Here is a 16,783-nt window from a genome sequence, read left to right on the forward strand (position 1 = left end):
TGTCCGAGATGGTCACATACATGTTCTAGTGGCGACAGATCGGGGAATCTTGCTGGCCGTAGAGATACCTCAACGTAAAGCAGGCCGTACAGACATGTGATACATGTGGACAAGGATTCTCCTATTGAAAAATAGCACTGCAGTACTGTCACCTGAGAGGTAACACATGAGCTTGCAGGTTGTACATGAGATACTGTTTTCTCACCAGAGTTCCCTCAATCACTATCGGTGGTGATATGAAGTCATCGTCAATGACTCCCCCACCAAAACACTGTCGCCTCCGAACTCCTCGATCATGGTGATCCAGGTAGAGCAGAATCGCGATTAGTCACCGAACACAATCAAATACCATATGACAGCAATCCATGTTTAACGATCATGGCAGCACAGCAAACTAAGCCGTTTGTGTTCTGCTGTTAAGTGTAGGTTACATATGAGATGGTAATTCTCTGATCCGGTACCTGGTAGTATCTGACAAATTGTGCAGGATGATATAGAATATTTCAGGGAATCCACAGCTTGTTCGCGGATGGCAGGCACAGATGTGAATGGATTACGATGTGCTCTGTGCACAACACGGTAATCCTCCCTTGTGGTCGTACGAGGTCGACCGACCTTGACGAATATGTCTGGCGTTACGTTTCCATGCAGTCCAACGTTGGGCCATGTCCCACAAACCTGGATATTGCACGATCCGACCAGCTGACCACGTGAAGACCCGAAACGAGGTCCGCCTCCAACTCTGTTAGGTGTTGTTCATACGAGGAATCTCTCGTATCCTTCCCAAATGGTTTTCACGCCCTTTATATGTCCTACCGGGCCTGGTAACAACACTAAACATGAACGTCGCTAAGGCACTCTGGTGGGCTTTCGACATGTCACAGAGAGTTGCAGATCTAATCATTTACACAGCTGTCGACGTTATGCACGTGTAGGACCAGATCTTATGGGTGTTCAGTTTTCTTCTTTGTCAGGTTGTGTACTCTTGTTGGATTGTTACCATCGTCAGAAGACCAATGGTAAATTTTCGTTTAGTAAATTTTGGCTTACAGCTTCCGATCCAGTCGCTTCTGAATAAACGTTACCTTTCTTAAACTGATACGTTTACCGTTCTCCATCAGCTTCGAAAGTCTGTTTCGCCATCACGTAAACATTCTCTATATATTCGTAGTGATAGTCCGGCAAAATGACTAAACCACCTAGTTAGACGGCTAATTATTGGCTTGTGTTGTGGAGACGTACGCCGTCGAGAGCTCATTCTTTGCTGGTAGTTTGTGGTTTCGTACTTTAACTCGAAATTGATAAAATACTTATTTATATGATTCTGCATATGTAAGGAAGTAGTCCACAGTATCTGCCGATACAAACATAATATTCACCCATTGATTTTACGCCGGGTTGTGTGCACATTGCTGATAAATTAAATGTAGTTTTTAGGAAGAAGGTATATTTTTATGTAGTGTCTGAAGCATGTTGTTAATATTACAATCGGAAGTTTATACTTAGCTTCAAGTCGACTGATTTCGGAAAAATGTCTCACCTAGAATGGTTAGAGAATGCCAAACGGACAATAATTTTCAGTAGTAACCCGTCTGGAGAGGACCAGATTCCGCCTATTGGAAAAAAAAATCTAAAATAAAAGGCGCGACACCTCGATGAGCTCGTCCAGCTGGAATTCGACAAATTTTTACTACTTCAACTCGCCAAGAACGAAAACAATTTCATACGATTCATCTCGTGGCTGAAGCTCACTTTATTGTCCATGTTTGTCCACTCTCCCCCACCCAGTCGCCCAAGACTGTGTTAGAGGATTCTAGGAAAAAAATAGCTTTGTCACTTAAAGTCTTTCGACATTTTAAGAAAGTCACTTGTAATAAAGGAAACTAGATCTTATGGTACTGATAAGTGTAGAGTTGCTATGGAAATAAGTCGCTCCTTTACAGTTTTGTTAATAAACGCACTTGAAAAAAAAATTTCAGTGTACATGATGTAGACTCGTACTATTAATAATAGATTCTACAACAATGGAAACGATTAAGTTACAGCCTTTATTAATTTGTGTGTTAAATACAATAAGAAATTCTCCTTCTGGGCTTAACTTCTCGCAACTACAGTTCGTCCTTAGTGTCTTCCTGTACTCCGGAATCCCACAAAGAAGTTAAGGATCGCCAGAATTCAATACGTTCCTTGGTGAAACCCCTCTTGGCTTTCAACTCTTCGCCGATCTCTAAGTACTCCGGTTCATCGTCAGATGTAACTTTCGGCCATGTTACAGGATCACCATCTGGAGTTGGGTTCCTGCAAAAGCAACAAAGGCACTAAGAAAAAAAAATGGAAGTATGTATGAGTAATGTTGGAGGAAACGGTATGCACGGACATTATGAATGTACTCACGTTTTCTAGAACATCTGAGATTCATGAAAAGAAATTACAATGTCTGTGTTATTTTTACGGTTCTGTACGACAGTCGGTATAAACGGAACCCTATTGGGATCACTTCCTTGTTTGTGTCTGTCTGCCCTACTATTGAGACCCCTTTTATTCATGAACGGATAGAGATATCAAGTTGAAATTATGGCAGGTATACGGTTCCTTTCCGGTATAAAGCAAACTTCTAAGTCAATGCAGTCAAAAGTACGGCCATTTATGTAGCATATTTTAATACTCGAAACTCATTCATCAAAGCCTGCGGGCTACTTCCCGTTGACATAGAACCATAAAATTTGGCAAGAAGTAATGTTTCATTGTGCAAATGAAGGAAAAACATCTGAAAATTGCTAATATATATAATGTTATCTGTTTTTTCGGACATGTACAAAGGAACAGATTATATATATATATATATATATATATATATATATATATATATAGTTAAGGCTCACCGGCCATTTTGTGGGGAAGCAGCCTACTCACGCCATATAAAATTCATATGCTTTCCATTGTGCGCCAGCCTAGTCCACTGTAACTAGTTATGACGTCAAGAATGTTGCGCAATACCTTAAAAGTAAAATAAGTAATCTGAAAAGTTAATAGCATGTCAGAAGTGATGCTAAAATAATAATTAGTTAAGTTTCAGTTTAGTAACTTTAACAGTTTTCGAAATTGGGACGTTTTACATAAAAATCATCGGCGCAACAGGAAGGAGCTAGAAACTTCAAAATTTATATTCGAATTCCTTTTTCATTGAAATTTAATGGAAACAGCATGCTGGATCTCACAAAGTAAAATTTTGGTTGAAATTCATAATTTTCTATTTTTGTGTCCAAAAAGTTCAGAAGCAAGACAGATTAAGTAAGTGATTAAATAAAGCTAGGATGTTTAGATTTAGGTAGAAGGGAGCTACGCTATAATAACAAAGATGTGAGAAGTTTCAAAAAGGTAGCTATAAAACTATAGCTGTAGCATCTCTCCAAAGGGCAAGTTCAGAGCTCATCTATTGCATGCAGTACAACTAAAATAATTCTCTCGCCAAAAGTATTTAACCTAGCCACATTAGAATTTTATTACAGATACTTGTTGTGCTGATTGCACAGTTAAATCGAGAGCTTCATTGGCCTCAGCGAATGAAGCAATTCATTATTTAGTAAATTGAAGTGGTATTTTGCTAGCCCAGCGGCTAGTCAGTAAAGGCAAATGTTGTCGGCTGCGACTTCGGCGGTCCGCACCACGGCTATATAAATAAGAGTGTGCGAGCTAGAGTAAGGCCCCAGTTCTCTTCTAGATTCATATCAGTGCGCACTCCGTGTCGGAAGCCGCATCGCATTTGTGCAGTTGCCAGGAACAGCCTTGGATGCCGTATTACGTAACTCGATATGCACGTAACAATGAGTTTGCATTGAGGTAAAGAGTTAACAAAGGAACGACTCCAATGATTTATTCTCAGTTTGCGTATGTCGTATTTTCACGTGTCGCCGCAGGGCAGGCTTTCTACCACTACTAGCGTGGCGTTTGATGAGTATTAACATCAAATTTTGACGAACATTCATTTTGAACATTTACATCGATAACTATTATTGAACTGTTTGGTTATCTAGGGATAATAGGGTCCGTGCAATATACTCTGAACAGCTTAGATAGTACAATAGATGATATGGTTAATCATTTGTCTGGAATTTTACGCTTTGTCGTTTTCAGAATATAGTGAAAATTGTTATAGTAAACTACTTTTTCTATGAATCCCAGACATCATCCTAAATCCTCAGAATAATGAACTTCAATAATCAACAACTTTTATTCTCCATGAGAGTGGGCACAGTGAACTCTAATTACAGGCATACCATTTTTGCTAATCACTTTATAGTTGCCAACATTGTAGTTAGCCTGTGTTGAGAAAGGCAACAATAGAAATATAATATAATAATTCTTTAAATTTTCCACCCTCCGCCCCACAACTTGACCATCTTCTTCTGCGCAGATGCACAAACAGTGCCCGGACTCTTACGGGAATCAGCAGTACAACTCCGATTAATGAGTATAACGGGCAGGGACACTGTGAATATAGTGGGGGACAATAAGTTGCGAAAATTGGTCTCACGGGGGGCGTGCCAGAGATAAGTTCAAAAAATCGCTCTGAGCACTATGCGACTTAACTTCTGAGGTCATCAGTCGTCTAGAACTTAGAACTAATTAAACCTAACTAACCTAAGGACATCACACACATCCATGCCCGAGGCAGGATTCTAACCTGCGACCGTAGCGGTCACGGGGTTCCAGACTGAAGTGCCTAGAACCGCACGGCCACACAGGCCGGCAGAGATAAGTCCCTGCAGTCGCACTATCCTCTGTGTCCTCGGAGGCTCATATGGAGAGAGTATCTGCCATGTAAGTAGGAGATTCCGGGTTCGAGTCCTGATCGGGGCACACACTGTCAGCTGTCCCGTTGACTTATATCAACGCCCGTATGCAGCCAGGAGTATTCATTTCGTTGTAATCGTAATAATATCACATTAAAATGTTTCCTTTTGCAGTTAGTTGTCCGTCCGCCTCTCCGTCCGTATGGGAAGACCCTTTTTCTCAGGAACTGGTGGAGATATGAAGCTGAAATTTATGTCAAATACTGTGGCCCTCGGACCCTTGGTGGCGTAAGTAATTTAAACTTCTAAGTCAGTGCAACCAAAACATATGTCCGTATATGTCACATGTTTTGATTCTCACAAACTCACTCATCAAAACTTACAAACATCGGCCTTGGTCGTGCAGTGCTGAAGAGCGTGCATGGAAACTAAGAGCACATGGGATCGAATCTCAGTCAGACCATGGATTTTTCCGTCTTACCTTTAACCTAGCCTTCACCTGTCTACGAAGTGAGGATGCGCTATAACAACACTTGGTTTGGATTCCACGTTAGACCATAGGTCCCTCTCCCCGACTCAACAAGTGGGATAGGTCAGGAACAGGCAAGGCGCCGAAGCGGCGTCCAGCAGAAATATATCCAGCAGCTCACTGAGCTTCACAAATTAGCCGTCTGGAGTGACCGAACGGTTCTAGGTGCTACAGTCTGGAACCGCGCGACCGCTACGGTCGCAGGTTCGAATCCTACCTCGGGCATGGATGCGTGTGATGGCCTTAGGTTAGTTAGGTTTTAGTAGTTCTAGGGGACTGATGACCTCCGAAGTTAAGTCCCATAGTGCTCAGAGCCATTTGAACCATTTTTATGATGTTTCAGTGTCCTGCGATGTATACAGCCCGTATTGCAGCACTCGGAACACTGTCAGTTTAATTATAACCACCTTGTATATCCGACTGCAGAATTTGGCTTGCGTGAAAGATCACAAATCTAATAATGCTTGTCACGGATTGCTCTAGTGATTACTTTAAGAGCCGAAAAAATTAACTGGTGAATTAATGATATTAAAGCTATTTTCCCTGACAGTCTGTGACTACCGATAGCTTACCTAAGCTGTGAACTATTGTCTCGTGGACGCGGAGAAATTTTCTGAACTACAGATGAATTACGTGCTGCAGAGGCTCCCGAGCCGTTACTTTGAACTTCCGATCCTCGGCTGTCTCGAGGCGTTATGATACCAGACCTTCCCGCCACTACAGTCTAGTCCTGCACCTGAGCTGGGAGTCCAGGCTGTCGCTGGCCGGATGAAATTCTAATCGCCTCCCTTGTTAGGTTTGTTATGGGGCCCACTTTCTGTGGCGCTGGAATTGATATAAAGGACTCTTGCAACCCCACTGGCTCAGTCGGTGTGACTTGGTGATAGACGGGTGTCACTATCATTTTCAAGTCTGTGTGCATAATGCTTCCTGTAGTTGGTAGCAACCAAGCAAATAGGAGCTGAGCAGCTACCATCTACCATCGCTCAGCAAAACGTTCGCAGTTACTTCCGTCATGATTTCCTAGTGATAGTTCCGCTAACATCTCATGACGAAGCTGTGTGCTTTTCCACGATAAATAAGTTCATGCTGCCCCTACTTGGGCTATTCTCAACTCAGATCTCTTGTCTATTAGTTATTTCAAGTGTGATTATCTGTTACCCACTGACTCTAAAAAAGGGGATGGGTGACTTATTCATACTTTGTTTCATGGGTTCAGCGGTTCCTCTTATTTTGTCTTGACCTGCAGCAAGCCGTTTTCGTGACAGTTTGTTTCTTAATTTGTGTGTGTGTGTGTGTGTGTGTGTGTGTGTGTGTGTGTGTGTGTGTGTGTGTGTGTGTGGTTTATCAGCAAATGTAATGTAACAAGTCACCCCGCATTTCATGAGTTTTATGGTCAATATACTCGTATTTGAGTTTTTACCAGACGTCTCTGTCTTCTAGTCTGTGGCATTCCCCTGTTCCCCCTTTCAAAAGCTTTCGGGAACTCTTGACAAAGTTCTTTGCTAAAACCGTCGAGCAAAGGAAGATTGGCAGGTAAGACTGACTATTACGTCTAACAGGGAATCAGGGGCAGACAGTTCAATTAATTACGCTTCCAATTTGCAGTCATCATTTCACCTTCGTTTGATTTACAGCACCGCCAACCAGTCTCCAAGTTCCGACCCATTGTTTCCAGCCAAATACCAACCACCTGGGAAGGGGTAGTGGGGCTAGCAAGAGAGAATACGTGGGAAGGTATTACCATTTTAGGCTTTTACCTAAAGACCGTGGAACAAATCGGGAACTTTTATTCAAAACCGGAACAACTGAGTTACTTAATGATATGCAGCCACTCGTCGTTTACTATCACGCACGATTTTTTTGATTTGGTATAATTTCTGGAACGACACCAAAGAGTAACATCGGCTACCCATAGCACACAATTCATCTGCCCAGTGTATGCATTTGGCCCTTGTGTTGCGATCGCAGTTGTAGGAAAAACCACACTGTGAAAGTGTGAATATCGTCTGTCCGGTGTTTTTACGATATCAGTGGTCCTCGGCATATTCTGTCATCGTTACCGACATGGACACAACTGGATTCTATGCATAAATTAATGTATAAATGGAGGATAGTTCTGCGTTATCTTAACTATACATACTTCCGTGCCACGGTACATGTAAATCATAAGAGCAAGTATGTTTCCTTCCACTGACCAGTGTTAGTCGCCAACCTCCGTTTGATTCGTTTCTGTTGAATTATGTCAAATATAAAACTTTTTTACAGTCAGTTGTAAAGTCTGTTTCAAGGAGAGTTTACTTGGGGGGGGGGGGGGGGGGGGAGAAGTCAAGGTATTAGTAGAGGAATTCGGAAATCGGTTCAACGCTTATAATAAAAGTTTGAAGTGTTAAGCATCCACAGCCGAGATACTTGGTGGCAGTTTAAGTCCCTTTAATTCCGTCCCACTTTTAGTTAGTAGTACTAAGTTTTCAACAATTTTCGTTTTTCTCCGTGGAATATTCATGAATCCGAAGAAACAACCGATGCGCGTTTCGAACCGATTCAAGACCAACAGATAAACGACGCTACGTCAGTTCGTTGCATAAGCGGAGTGTGAAGCATACTTATTTTAAATACTCATCAACGAATGTACCGTTTAGTAGCAAAATGCTAGTTAATAGGGACAGCCACTAGAGATCAGAAATGAGCTGTGTACCCTCGCGTTAAACTCGTCAGCGGCCCAACGACGTTATCTCCGAACTCGCAGTCTATCTGCACTCGTGAGTCTGCCATTGCTCATTGCACTGTAAACTGGTCGGTTGAGTCTTCGTGCGGTACAAACGGACTCCACCAGCGTTGAAAGGAGATCCAGTACACGGGATTGCAAGCATAACGGAGTGGTCGTGACACAGCAGCTACATACAGTATTTATTACTGTTATTATTATTAGGTGTGGTTGGACCTTCTTGGACAGTGCAAAACTATTAGGTATATTTTTTACATATTACATATGTTTTCTCACGATTCAGGTGGAATTAATCATTTCGTGCCCATTTGATGAACTCTACATCCTATTCGTCTGAAAGTTGGAATACATCATCGAACTTATACCAAACATTACTATTCCTGTAATGGTGTACATTTTCAATTGTATGCACTGCGCCACTTAATTTTCGTGTTACAACCTCCTCAGCCTCGCAAGAAACGCTTCGTTACAGACCATCAGGTCGCGACAATCTGTCATTTCGCCCTCTCAGTGATCTTCACGTCAGCAAGATCGTGCACTCAACTTCTGTACTGAGTCATGACTCGCCTTACGCCCCTGTACCCTTCAGTAAAAGAGATTCGACGAGTAGGAAGCGACTGCAGCGCTACTATGCTCAGACTCGTCATACTCGCAGAAGAACAGAGTTGGAAGGAAACTGCTGTACCACTGATGTAACAGCAGCGCCTTGATTTATAATATGTGTAACCTTCAACATCAGGCTCTTACTTGATCCGTTTTTGACCTCTAACCGGCTCGCAGGTCGTTAGCAAGACAGAGGAGGCAACGTTAGCAAACGTGGTATCTCGACTGTCCGCGGGCTTCCACGAGCAAATACGGGAGCCAGCAAGTGTGCATTGTCTCCTTCACTCGCACATGGGAAAGTGGCACTGTCAGGTACATTGAGAGCAAGAAACACATAATTGGCACATTGATGTAATGTCTGTTGTACTACACAAAATAATCATGTAGAATCAATGGATCAGCAATAAGTACTCAGTTTGAACCATATCCTGTCAATGCAAGGGTAATTTACGTGTTTGTCGCGTATACCTCCGTTAGAATAACATTTTTAAATTTACTCTCTTTCCACGAAGACACTACTCATCGAGAGTTTCCTCACAGTGAATTAAGGGTACAAAAATCGATAGTTTTTTGTAAATTTTATAATATATACCATTATGTCTTAATTGATACAGTTACCCAGTTTTAGCGAAATCTGTCCACAGCTTAGTCATTGTTTCAACCATCTTCAAGTCTTCGTCTGGTAACTCGTAATCTTCCGGATAGAACGGGTTTCTGGGAAATAAGTAGAACATTTCATCTGTATGTCCAGCACCTGAAAGTAAAATCGTGACAGCCATGCAGTAGTTCCAAAAAGCAGTAGTTCTATGAAGCGATAAGCTTTCACACGAGAGCAAGTCATATGAGCGACCAGTAAGAATGGGGCTGAATCTGCATTGAGATAGTATATGGAACTGTTCATAGAGGAAGACTCTTATTTACATCGGTAATCGTCTGTGTTGAACCCTGCACAAAGCCGAGGTACTGAGTTGTTCAAATGTGGCAAATACCTCCCAATGGCGGTTGTCTGCAACAACTGTGTAAGAAACTTTTTATAAAATCTAGTGAGATTTCATCCGTTCGAGGAAGTGGTATCCTGCTAAAAATTTCAATTTTTGTATAAAAGAATGTAAATCTCTTAATTCTTCGTGATATTTTTCCGAATGTTAGGTTTCCCGAACTATTTAGATGTAAAGAATAGGTTAAAAATCTTGTAGTCTATTCTGCTTGCCTTATTATTAATAAGTGAAACAATTCATAGTTTGTCACAATTATTGCTATGTTTCGAAACAAATACACGGATTGCACGTAATTCAAGGATTCTGTACAGTTAAGAAATGCCCGCTGGACTCTTGGAGCATATTAATTTATACTAACATCTGCAAATTCGCTTAAACTTGGCGGTAGAACCATATCTCCCTCTATTATTGAGTAAATCCCTTTATTAACAAGTAGCACACCAAGCTCAATGAAATAAATTTACTCAATTTTATTAATCATTTCGAGTTACCTTCACATTTTAAGAGTTAATGAGGACAAATTTTGTGTCATATGCGTTTATGTGGGAAACAGTTCGCGGTCCGCAGTGCAAGATTGTATCGCCAGACAAATTTTAAAAAATGTAACAGTTATGTGACAGGTAAAATCTGAATATTACAGTTTCACTGAAGATTATGTTGTTACCTTAGGGGGTTTGTGATAATAGTTTGTTCTGTGTAAGAGAATACTTTATAAGAAAGTTGTAATTTGCGCTAACCGTACTCTGACACTTATAAGAACTTCGTGGTCTTGTGCTTAGTATTGTTAAATATTAGCATGAGGTCCTGGGATCGTAATTTACTAGTAGATGGAAGAGCCAGATGAACAGCTACGCAGCTAAATAAGCAGGTGTACAGACTCGCACGTGGCGTGGAATACACTTATCTTCGTACCAGTCGTTGATACAAATGGCGCTCGTGTAAAGCCTAACTAAGAATTTCACCAATGTAGTAATTTATTATTCGTTATTACGCTGTTCAAATGAATGAGACGTAAGGAACCACATTTTCTGTAACATACTAGTCCAAGAATATAGCAGTACATTAAAGTGTAGCTAAATGTTTTATCTTACCGAAATCAAAGTCAGTTCTTCGATAAGGATCTGCTGTCCTGTACTTTCCTCTGTAGGTAAAATAATAATAGAAGACAGAGGCCGTGTTTTTGTAACGTCGGACTGTCTCATCACTACCGCATGTAAACGCGGCATCAGAGTACATCTATTGCAAAAGTTCAAAAACATATAAAAATTTGCTTGAAATTTAACAACTATTAATGAAATTATTTCTATATTAATAAATACATACATAGTAACGTGGATTTTTGGATTAATATGCTTAATTTTTACAAATAAACTAGGTTTTTATACTAGGAAAGTACACTGAAATAGGAAGTTCCCAAGCGTATACCATACATCGAATTTATACTCACGTCAGTTATACCCTTGGGAGAGAGATCTCCAGATGGAAAGTAAAATTCACGAATCTTTTCTACAACGAGGTCTGCGTTTTGTTTTGGTATCAATACCCTCAATCTATTTTCGATCTCTTTCCACGCGGAATTGTTCGCATAAAGTCCTGAAAGAAAATGCATCGTTATTAAAAAAGCGTGACGCTTGTTAGTAGTAGGTATAAACCCTATTACAGTAGCTCCAACTAATATTAAGGGATACGCATATTAATGAAATAGTAACTGACTATTTTATGTTAAAAGTATCAGCTGCTTTTCACTTACCGTAATTTACTGACTAGGTTAAATCAATTAAAATTTGATATCATTTCACATATGACAGTTTTCAATCCTAATTCTTTTCTGATGTGTGTTCACAGTAATCGGAGCCCGAATTTGTTCTTCCGGGGTCCTAAGATCAGACGCGCTTAGGAGGACGATGTGGCCATATGTATTTGAAACGTTCTGCACGTTTCATTTCTTGCACGAAAATACTCGTGATGCAACAGCTATTGTGTCACGCTCAGTTACATTACGTTACTCATACTCCACATTTCCCACGAAGAGGGAATTCTGAGGTTCGGCAATAAGGATATACATTTTATATACATGGAATACCAAGAAATTACTAAACATTAAGGAATATTAGTATGTTACAGTGGTAGTGTTAGTTTTAAAATTATAAAAGAACATTAGTTTTAACACCTTCTGAAAAGAAAGTTTTCAGTGAAATAGGAGTTGCCCAATACATATTTCCTTAATTTGGTCTTTAACTCCACCACACTATCCACGATAACTGCTGAATACAAGTGTACCGATGCAATTCTATCTGTGCTAAAGATAAAACTCAGAAGTTTTTGTAGAGGGAGTTTTTCATCCTAAAACTGTACTCACGACTTGCATTATTTTTTCTCTCAGAAGAGAAATGAATGGCTCAGCAGAGAGTTAGCAATATTTTCCGCTGACTCCTTCAGCTATTTGTAACGACACAGCATTATTTCATAAGCAGAGTTTTCATAATGGAACTAGTACTAATTTGTATTTCCTGTTCTTGTAATAAAGGCAACTAGGAAGCTATTTTGAAAGATGTTGCAGAGGGCAAAAGGTCAGTAGCTAATGTGTACCTCCCTGATTGATTGTCAAGTTAAAGAGTTGCAGCTTAAAATACTTGAGATGTATGATCTGTACCCGACCACATCCATCGCTTTTTGCCCCGCATCATTCAGTGTTTTTTATATTAGCTTTATTAATTAAGGCACTAACCTACCTCTATTCAGAGGATGTGAAATTAAACAACGTTCAGCAGTCTAGTTTCCAACCTTATTTTATTTGGCAATCAGTTTCAGCGTTTTATTACGCCATCTTCAGGCCCCTGACCGACGTTTAGGAAGAATCTAACTCGGTTGTGATCAAAACAGGGGCCAGCGATATTGGTATTAGTAGATTTTTATTATAGTGACCACTTCAACCATCACCTGCGGACCGACGTACAGCTACCTCTGTTTACTTCTGCGTCTCGAGCCTGTTTCGATACACGAGGTTTATTAGGAAAGTAAGTTCCGATCGGTCGCGAAATGGAAACCACTGTGAGAATCCGATGCAATTTTGCACAGATGTGCTGGGCAGTGTCTCTACTACGCCCGTCGATCAATCACGTCGCCCTTTTCAGTTCTGAGCTCACGGGGAACATATAAAGATGCCCGGAAAATAGTGTCCGCCGCCAAGTACTAGGGTCTGGTGAGAAACTTCGCCTGAAGCTATGCAGCCCATTAACATAACTGTCACGCGTTTCCTTCTTCAAGACAATTCTTAGCTGCATTCTGCAGGGGCAATGAGAATGCTCTTTCAGCGTTTTCGATGGGAGTGCTTGATTATTTACGAGGGCAATTCAATAAGTAATGCAACACATTTTTTTTCTGAAACAGGGGTTGTTTTATTCAGCATTGAAATACACCAGGTTATTCCCCAATCTTTTAGCTACACAACACTATTTTTCAACGTAACCTCCATTCAATGCTACGGCCTTACGCCACCTTGAAATGAGAGCCTGTATGCCTGCATGGTACCATTCCACTGGTCGATGTCGGAGCCAACGTCGTACTGCATCAATAACTTCTTCATCATACGCGTAGTGCCTCCCACGGATTGCGTCCTTCATTGGGCCAAACATATGGAAATCCGACGGTGCGAGATCGGGGCTGTAGGGTGCATGAGGAAGAACAGTCCACTGAAGTTTTGTGAGCTCCTCTCGGGTGCGAAGACTTGTGTGAGGTCTTGCGTTGTCATGAAGAAGGAGAAGTTCGTTCAGATTTTTGTGCCTACAAACACGCTGAAGTCGTTTCTTCAATTTCTGAAGAGTAGCACAATACACTTCAGAGTTGATCGTTTGACCATGGGGAAGGACATCGAACAGAATAACCCCTTCAGCGTCCCAGAAGACTGTAACCATGACTTTACCGGCTGAGGGTACGGCTTTAAACTTTTTCTTGGTAGGGGAGTGGGTGTGGCGCCACTCCATTGATTGCCGTTTTGTTTCAGGTTCGAAGTGATGAACCCATGTTTCATCGCCTGTAACAATCTTTGACAAGAAATTGTCACCCTCAGCCACATGACGAGCAAGCAATTCCGCACAGATGGTTCTCCTTTGCTCTTTATGGTGTTCGGTTAGACAACGAGGGACCCAGCGGGAACAAACCTTTGAATATCCCAACTGGTGAACAGTTGTGACAGCACTACCAACAGAGATGTCAAGTTGAGCACTGAGTTGTTTGATGGTGATCCGTCGATCATCTCGAACGAGTGTGTTCGCACGCTCCGCCATTGCAGGAGTCACAGCTGTGCACGGCCGGCCCGCACACGGGAGATCAGACAGTCTTGCTTGACCTTGCGGCGATGATGACACACGCTTTGCCCAACGACTCACCGTGCTTTTGTCCACTGCCAGATCACCGTAGACATTCTGCAAGCGCCTATGAATATCTGAGATGCCCTGGTTTTCCGTCAAAAGAAACTCGATCACTGCCCGTTGTTTGCAACGCACATCCGTTACAGACGCCATTTTAACAGCTCCGTACAGCGCTGCCACCTGTCGGAAGTCAATAAAACTATACGAGACGAAGCGGGAATGTTTGAAAATATTCCACAAGAAATTTCCGGTTTTTTCAACCAAAATTGGCCGAGAAAAAAAATGTGTTGCATTACTTATTGAACTGCCCTCGTACAATACAGGCCATAACTGTCTTCCTCTGCGTTTCATCTCTGCTCACATGAACCGCTGGTTATGCAGACATCATGGCACAGACAACGAGCTGTAGACCAACGTAGTTAATTGGCAGAAAGCTCTGGCGGCTGTCTTCTATGTCAATGGTATTGGAAAGTTGGTACAACGCCACGAGAAATGTCTAAGTCGGAACGGTGACTACGTTGATAAGTAGCTGGAAGCAGCAGCAAACTGTTGTAAACTATGCATTTTTCATTTTCTCAGTGGTTTCCATTTCGCGGCCGATCGGAACTTACTTTCCAAAAACCCCTTGTATTTAGACAATTTCACAGACAGTGTCAGCTCATACAAAAGCGTCACTTGAGATGAAAATTCATACGTATATTCATACGTATATTCATTGAGGCAATGCTCTTATCACGAACTATTTAGAATTGCATAGTGTTTTTTTTCTTAGTAATAAAGGATTTTTAGCCACGTATCTGATGTTGAAATTAGACTGTAGTTTGTATATCGATGTAGCACTAGACGAAAGATGAAACTTGTCTGTTAATAAATAATAGGGTTAACATATATGTCTCCGTATTACGCATTTGTGGAAGTCAGCGAAGTATAGTACAGCAGGCAGCTACAATGCTACTCATAAATAAAAATTGGGGCAAAAATTGTAATAATTACAAAAGCTTGCTGTGGAATCACATCGCACTATTGGAAAATCTCATCGTATTTAGATTTTTGCACGCTTCCGTTTAGAAAATCGAGCAACTTAATCCAGACCGAGTGCTTTCTTCGAAAGCAAAAAGCTTGGAATCTACAACGACCATCTCTTCCAACAGAGCATAGCGTCCCGTCTGTAACTGTCTTGATCTGTAAAGGTCCTTTTAACCAGCTAGTATTCCTCCTTCAGCCATTTGTGCCAGAATGAATATCTAGTGCATCTTAATAAAATAAAGCTGAGTACGCTGGCACAAACAGAGAGCAGGTTTCCTACGTACGTGCTCGTTTTTCTGTAAGTGGTTTCATAGATGAGTTTGCGAAGTACTTATGAAATTAGTATGTCGTATTTAAATCAACTGAAAACATTACTTGCACTGAAAAGTCCTCCTTCATTTTCATTCACGCCAACCATCCAGTCCACTTTAGCAGGCTCAAGGAGTGACGGGTGGCGGGGAAGAAATGAAGAATGCGCTGTAGCATCCACAACGGCCTGAAACGGAAAGACAAGCTGTGTGCACCATTTCTAGAAAAACAAAATAGAACATAACATATGAAACTCAAAAGTATATTGAAGATTAATAGCCTGATACATGCAAGCGGAAAAGTGTCGAATCATTCAGTCCTGTGACTTGAAGGTTACGGCTACCAGCACAGCAACGAGAGTAGAGCTGTCAAATTTTTAAATACTTCTGATTTACATCTGTTTTCAGTTCATCTGTTCGGAACGCATGCTGCGTTCGATCATCGTGAGGTGCCTCGAGAAAAGCAATCTATTGACGTATTGGCAGCACGAATTCAGGAAATGTTGTTCTGTTAAACACAACTGGTCAACAGTTCACACGAAGTGGTGGGCGGTTTCGGTGGGGATCTCGGCCTGCTTTCTTATTTCGGGATTTCCAAAACGTGTTTGACATCGTTCCACACAGGCGTCTTCTAGTTGGGTTGTCTTCTTGTGGTGTGTCTCCTGCATTCATGATCTCCTGTCGGAGAGTTCAGAGTCTGTGGTGACTGACGGCAGGTCGTCAGTTGGAACAGGAGTTCCGTGGGGAAATATTGTGAGGCCTTTGCAGTTTCTCGGGTGACGCCAACGATTTGGCAGACTGTTTGAGGCTCCCTCTTGGATTGTTCGCTGATGATGCTGTCGTTTACCGTCTAATAAACTTGTCAGATCAGTGCGAGTTACGGAGTAATGTACAGAGGGCGCAAGGAGTGGCGGTTATGCCTGAACAATAAAAGGTGTGTGGCCGTCCAGGTGAGCACTAGGGATATTCTGCTGAATTTCGGGTGCACCATAACAACGTTACCTACCTTTTAGGGAAAGGTAATATGATGTAGTGAGAAAGCCGCCGTGAAATATTACATTAGGGGCCGCAGGCTGGTAGCGGCAAGTGTGGCGACATATGGGTCACAATAATATATACGTATGGGGATTGCTAAATGAGGCTAGCTGCGCTCAGCGGAAAAATGCATTGCACTGTGGTAATGACTATAGCAGGTAGGTTCATGTCAACACACAAGGGTAAGTCTCTTGTTATGTTTGACATGACAAGGGGACAAGTCTTAGCGGAACAAATGCGCCCAGGACCGATGTAAATGTAGCTAATGCATTCACTTGCTGCCAGAGTCCATCAACCCCCCCCCCCCCCCCCGACACGAGGATCCACGCCAGAAAGTGTGAGACGACTGGGCACCGGCAGCATCTATGGGTTCGAGACCAGGCTGTGCCTGTC

The 16,783-nt window shown here is 41.8% G+C and overlaps 1 protein-coding gene across 1 annotated transcript in view; it reads right to left on the reverse strand.

Annotated features, from left to right (window-relative positions):
• Positions 1-2,099: 2,099 nt before the first annotated feature.
• LOC124788896 (esterase E4-like) overlaps positions 2,100-16,783 on the reverse strand; it is a 71,798-nt gene continuing 57,114 nt past the window's right edge. Inside the window, exons 7-11 of the mRNA XM_047256179.1 lie at positions 15,423-15,543; positions 11,099-11,244; positions 10,743-10,887; positions 9,272-9,407; positions 2,100-2,298 (exon numbers count right to left, since the gene is read on the reverse strand). Coding sequence (XP_047112135.1) covers positions 2,109-2,298; positions 9,272-9,407; positions 10,743-10,887; positions 11,099-11,244; positions 15,423-15,543 — 738 coding nt within the window. The 3' untranslated portion in view covers positions 2,100-2,108. The remainder of the gene's footprint in view (positions 2,299-9,271; positions 9,408-10,742; positions 10,888-11,098; positions 11,245-15,422; positions 15,544-16,783) is intronic.

Source organism: Schistocerca piceifrons, chromosome 3 (genome assembly GCF_021461385.2).
Source record: "Schistocerca piceifrons isolate TAMUIC-IGC-003096 chromosome 3, iqSchPice1.1, whole genome shotgun sequence".
Taxonomy (NCBI): Eukaryota; Metazoa; Arthropoda; class Insecta; order Orthoptera; family Acrididae; genus Schistocerca; species Schistocerca piceifrons.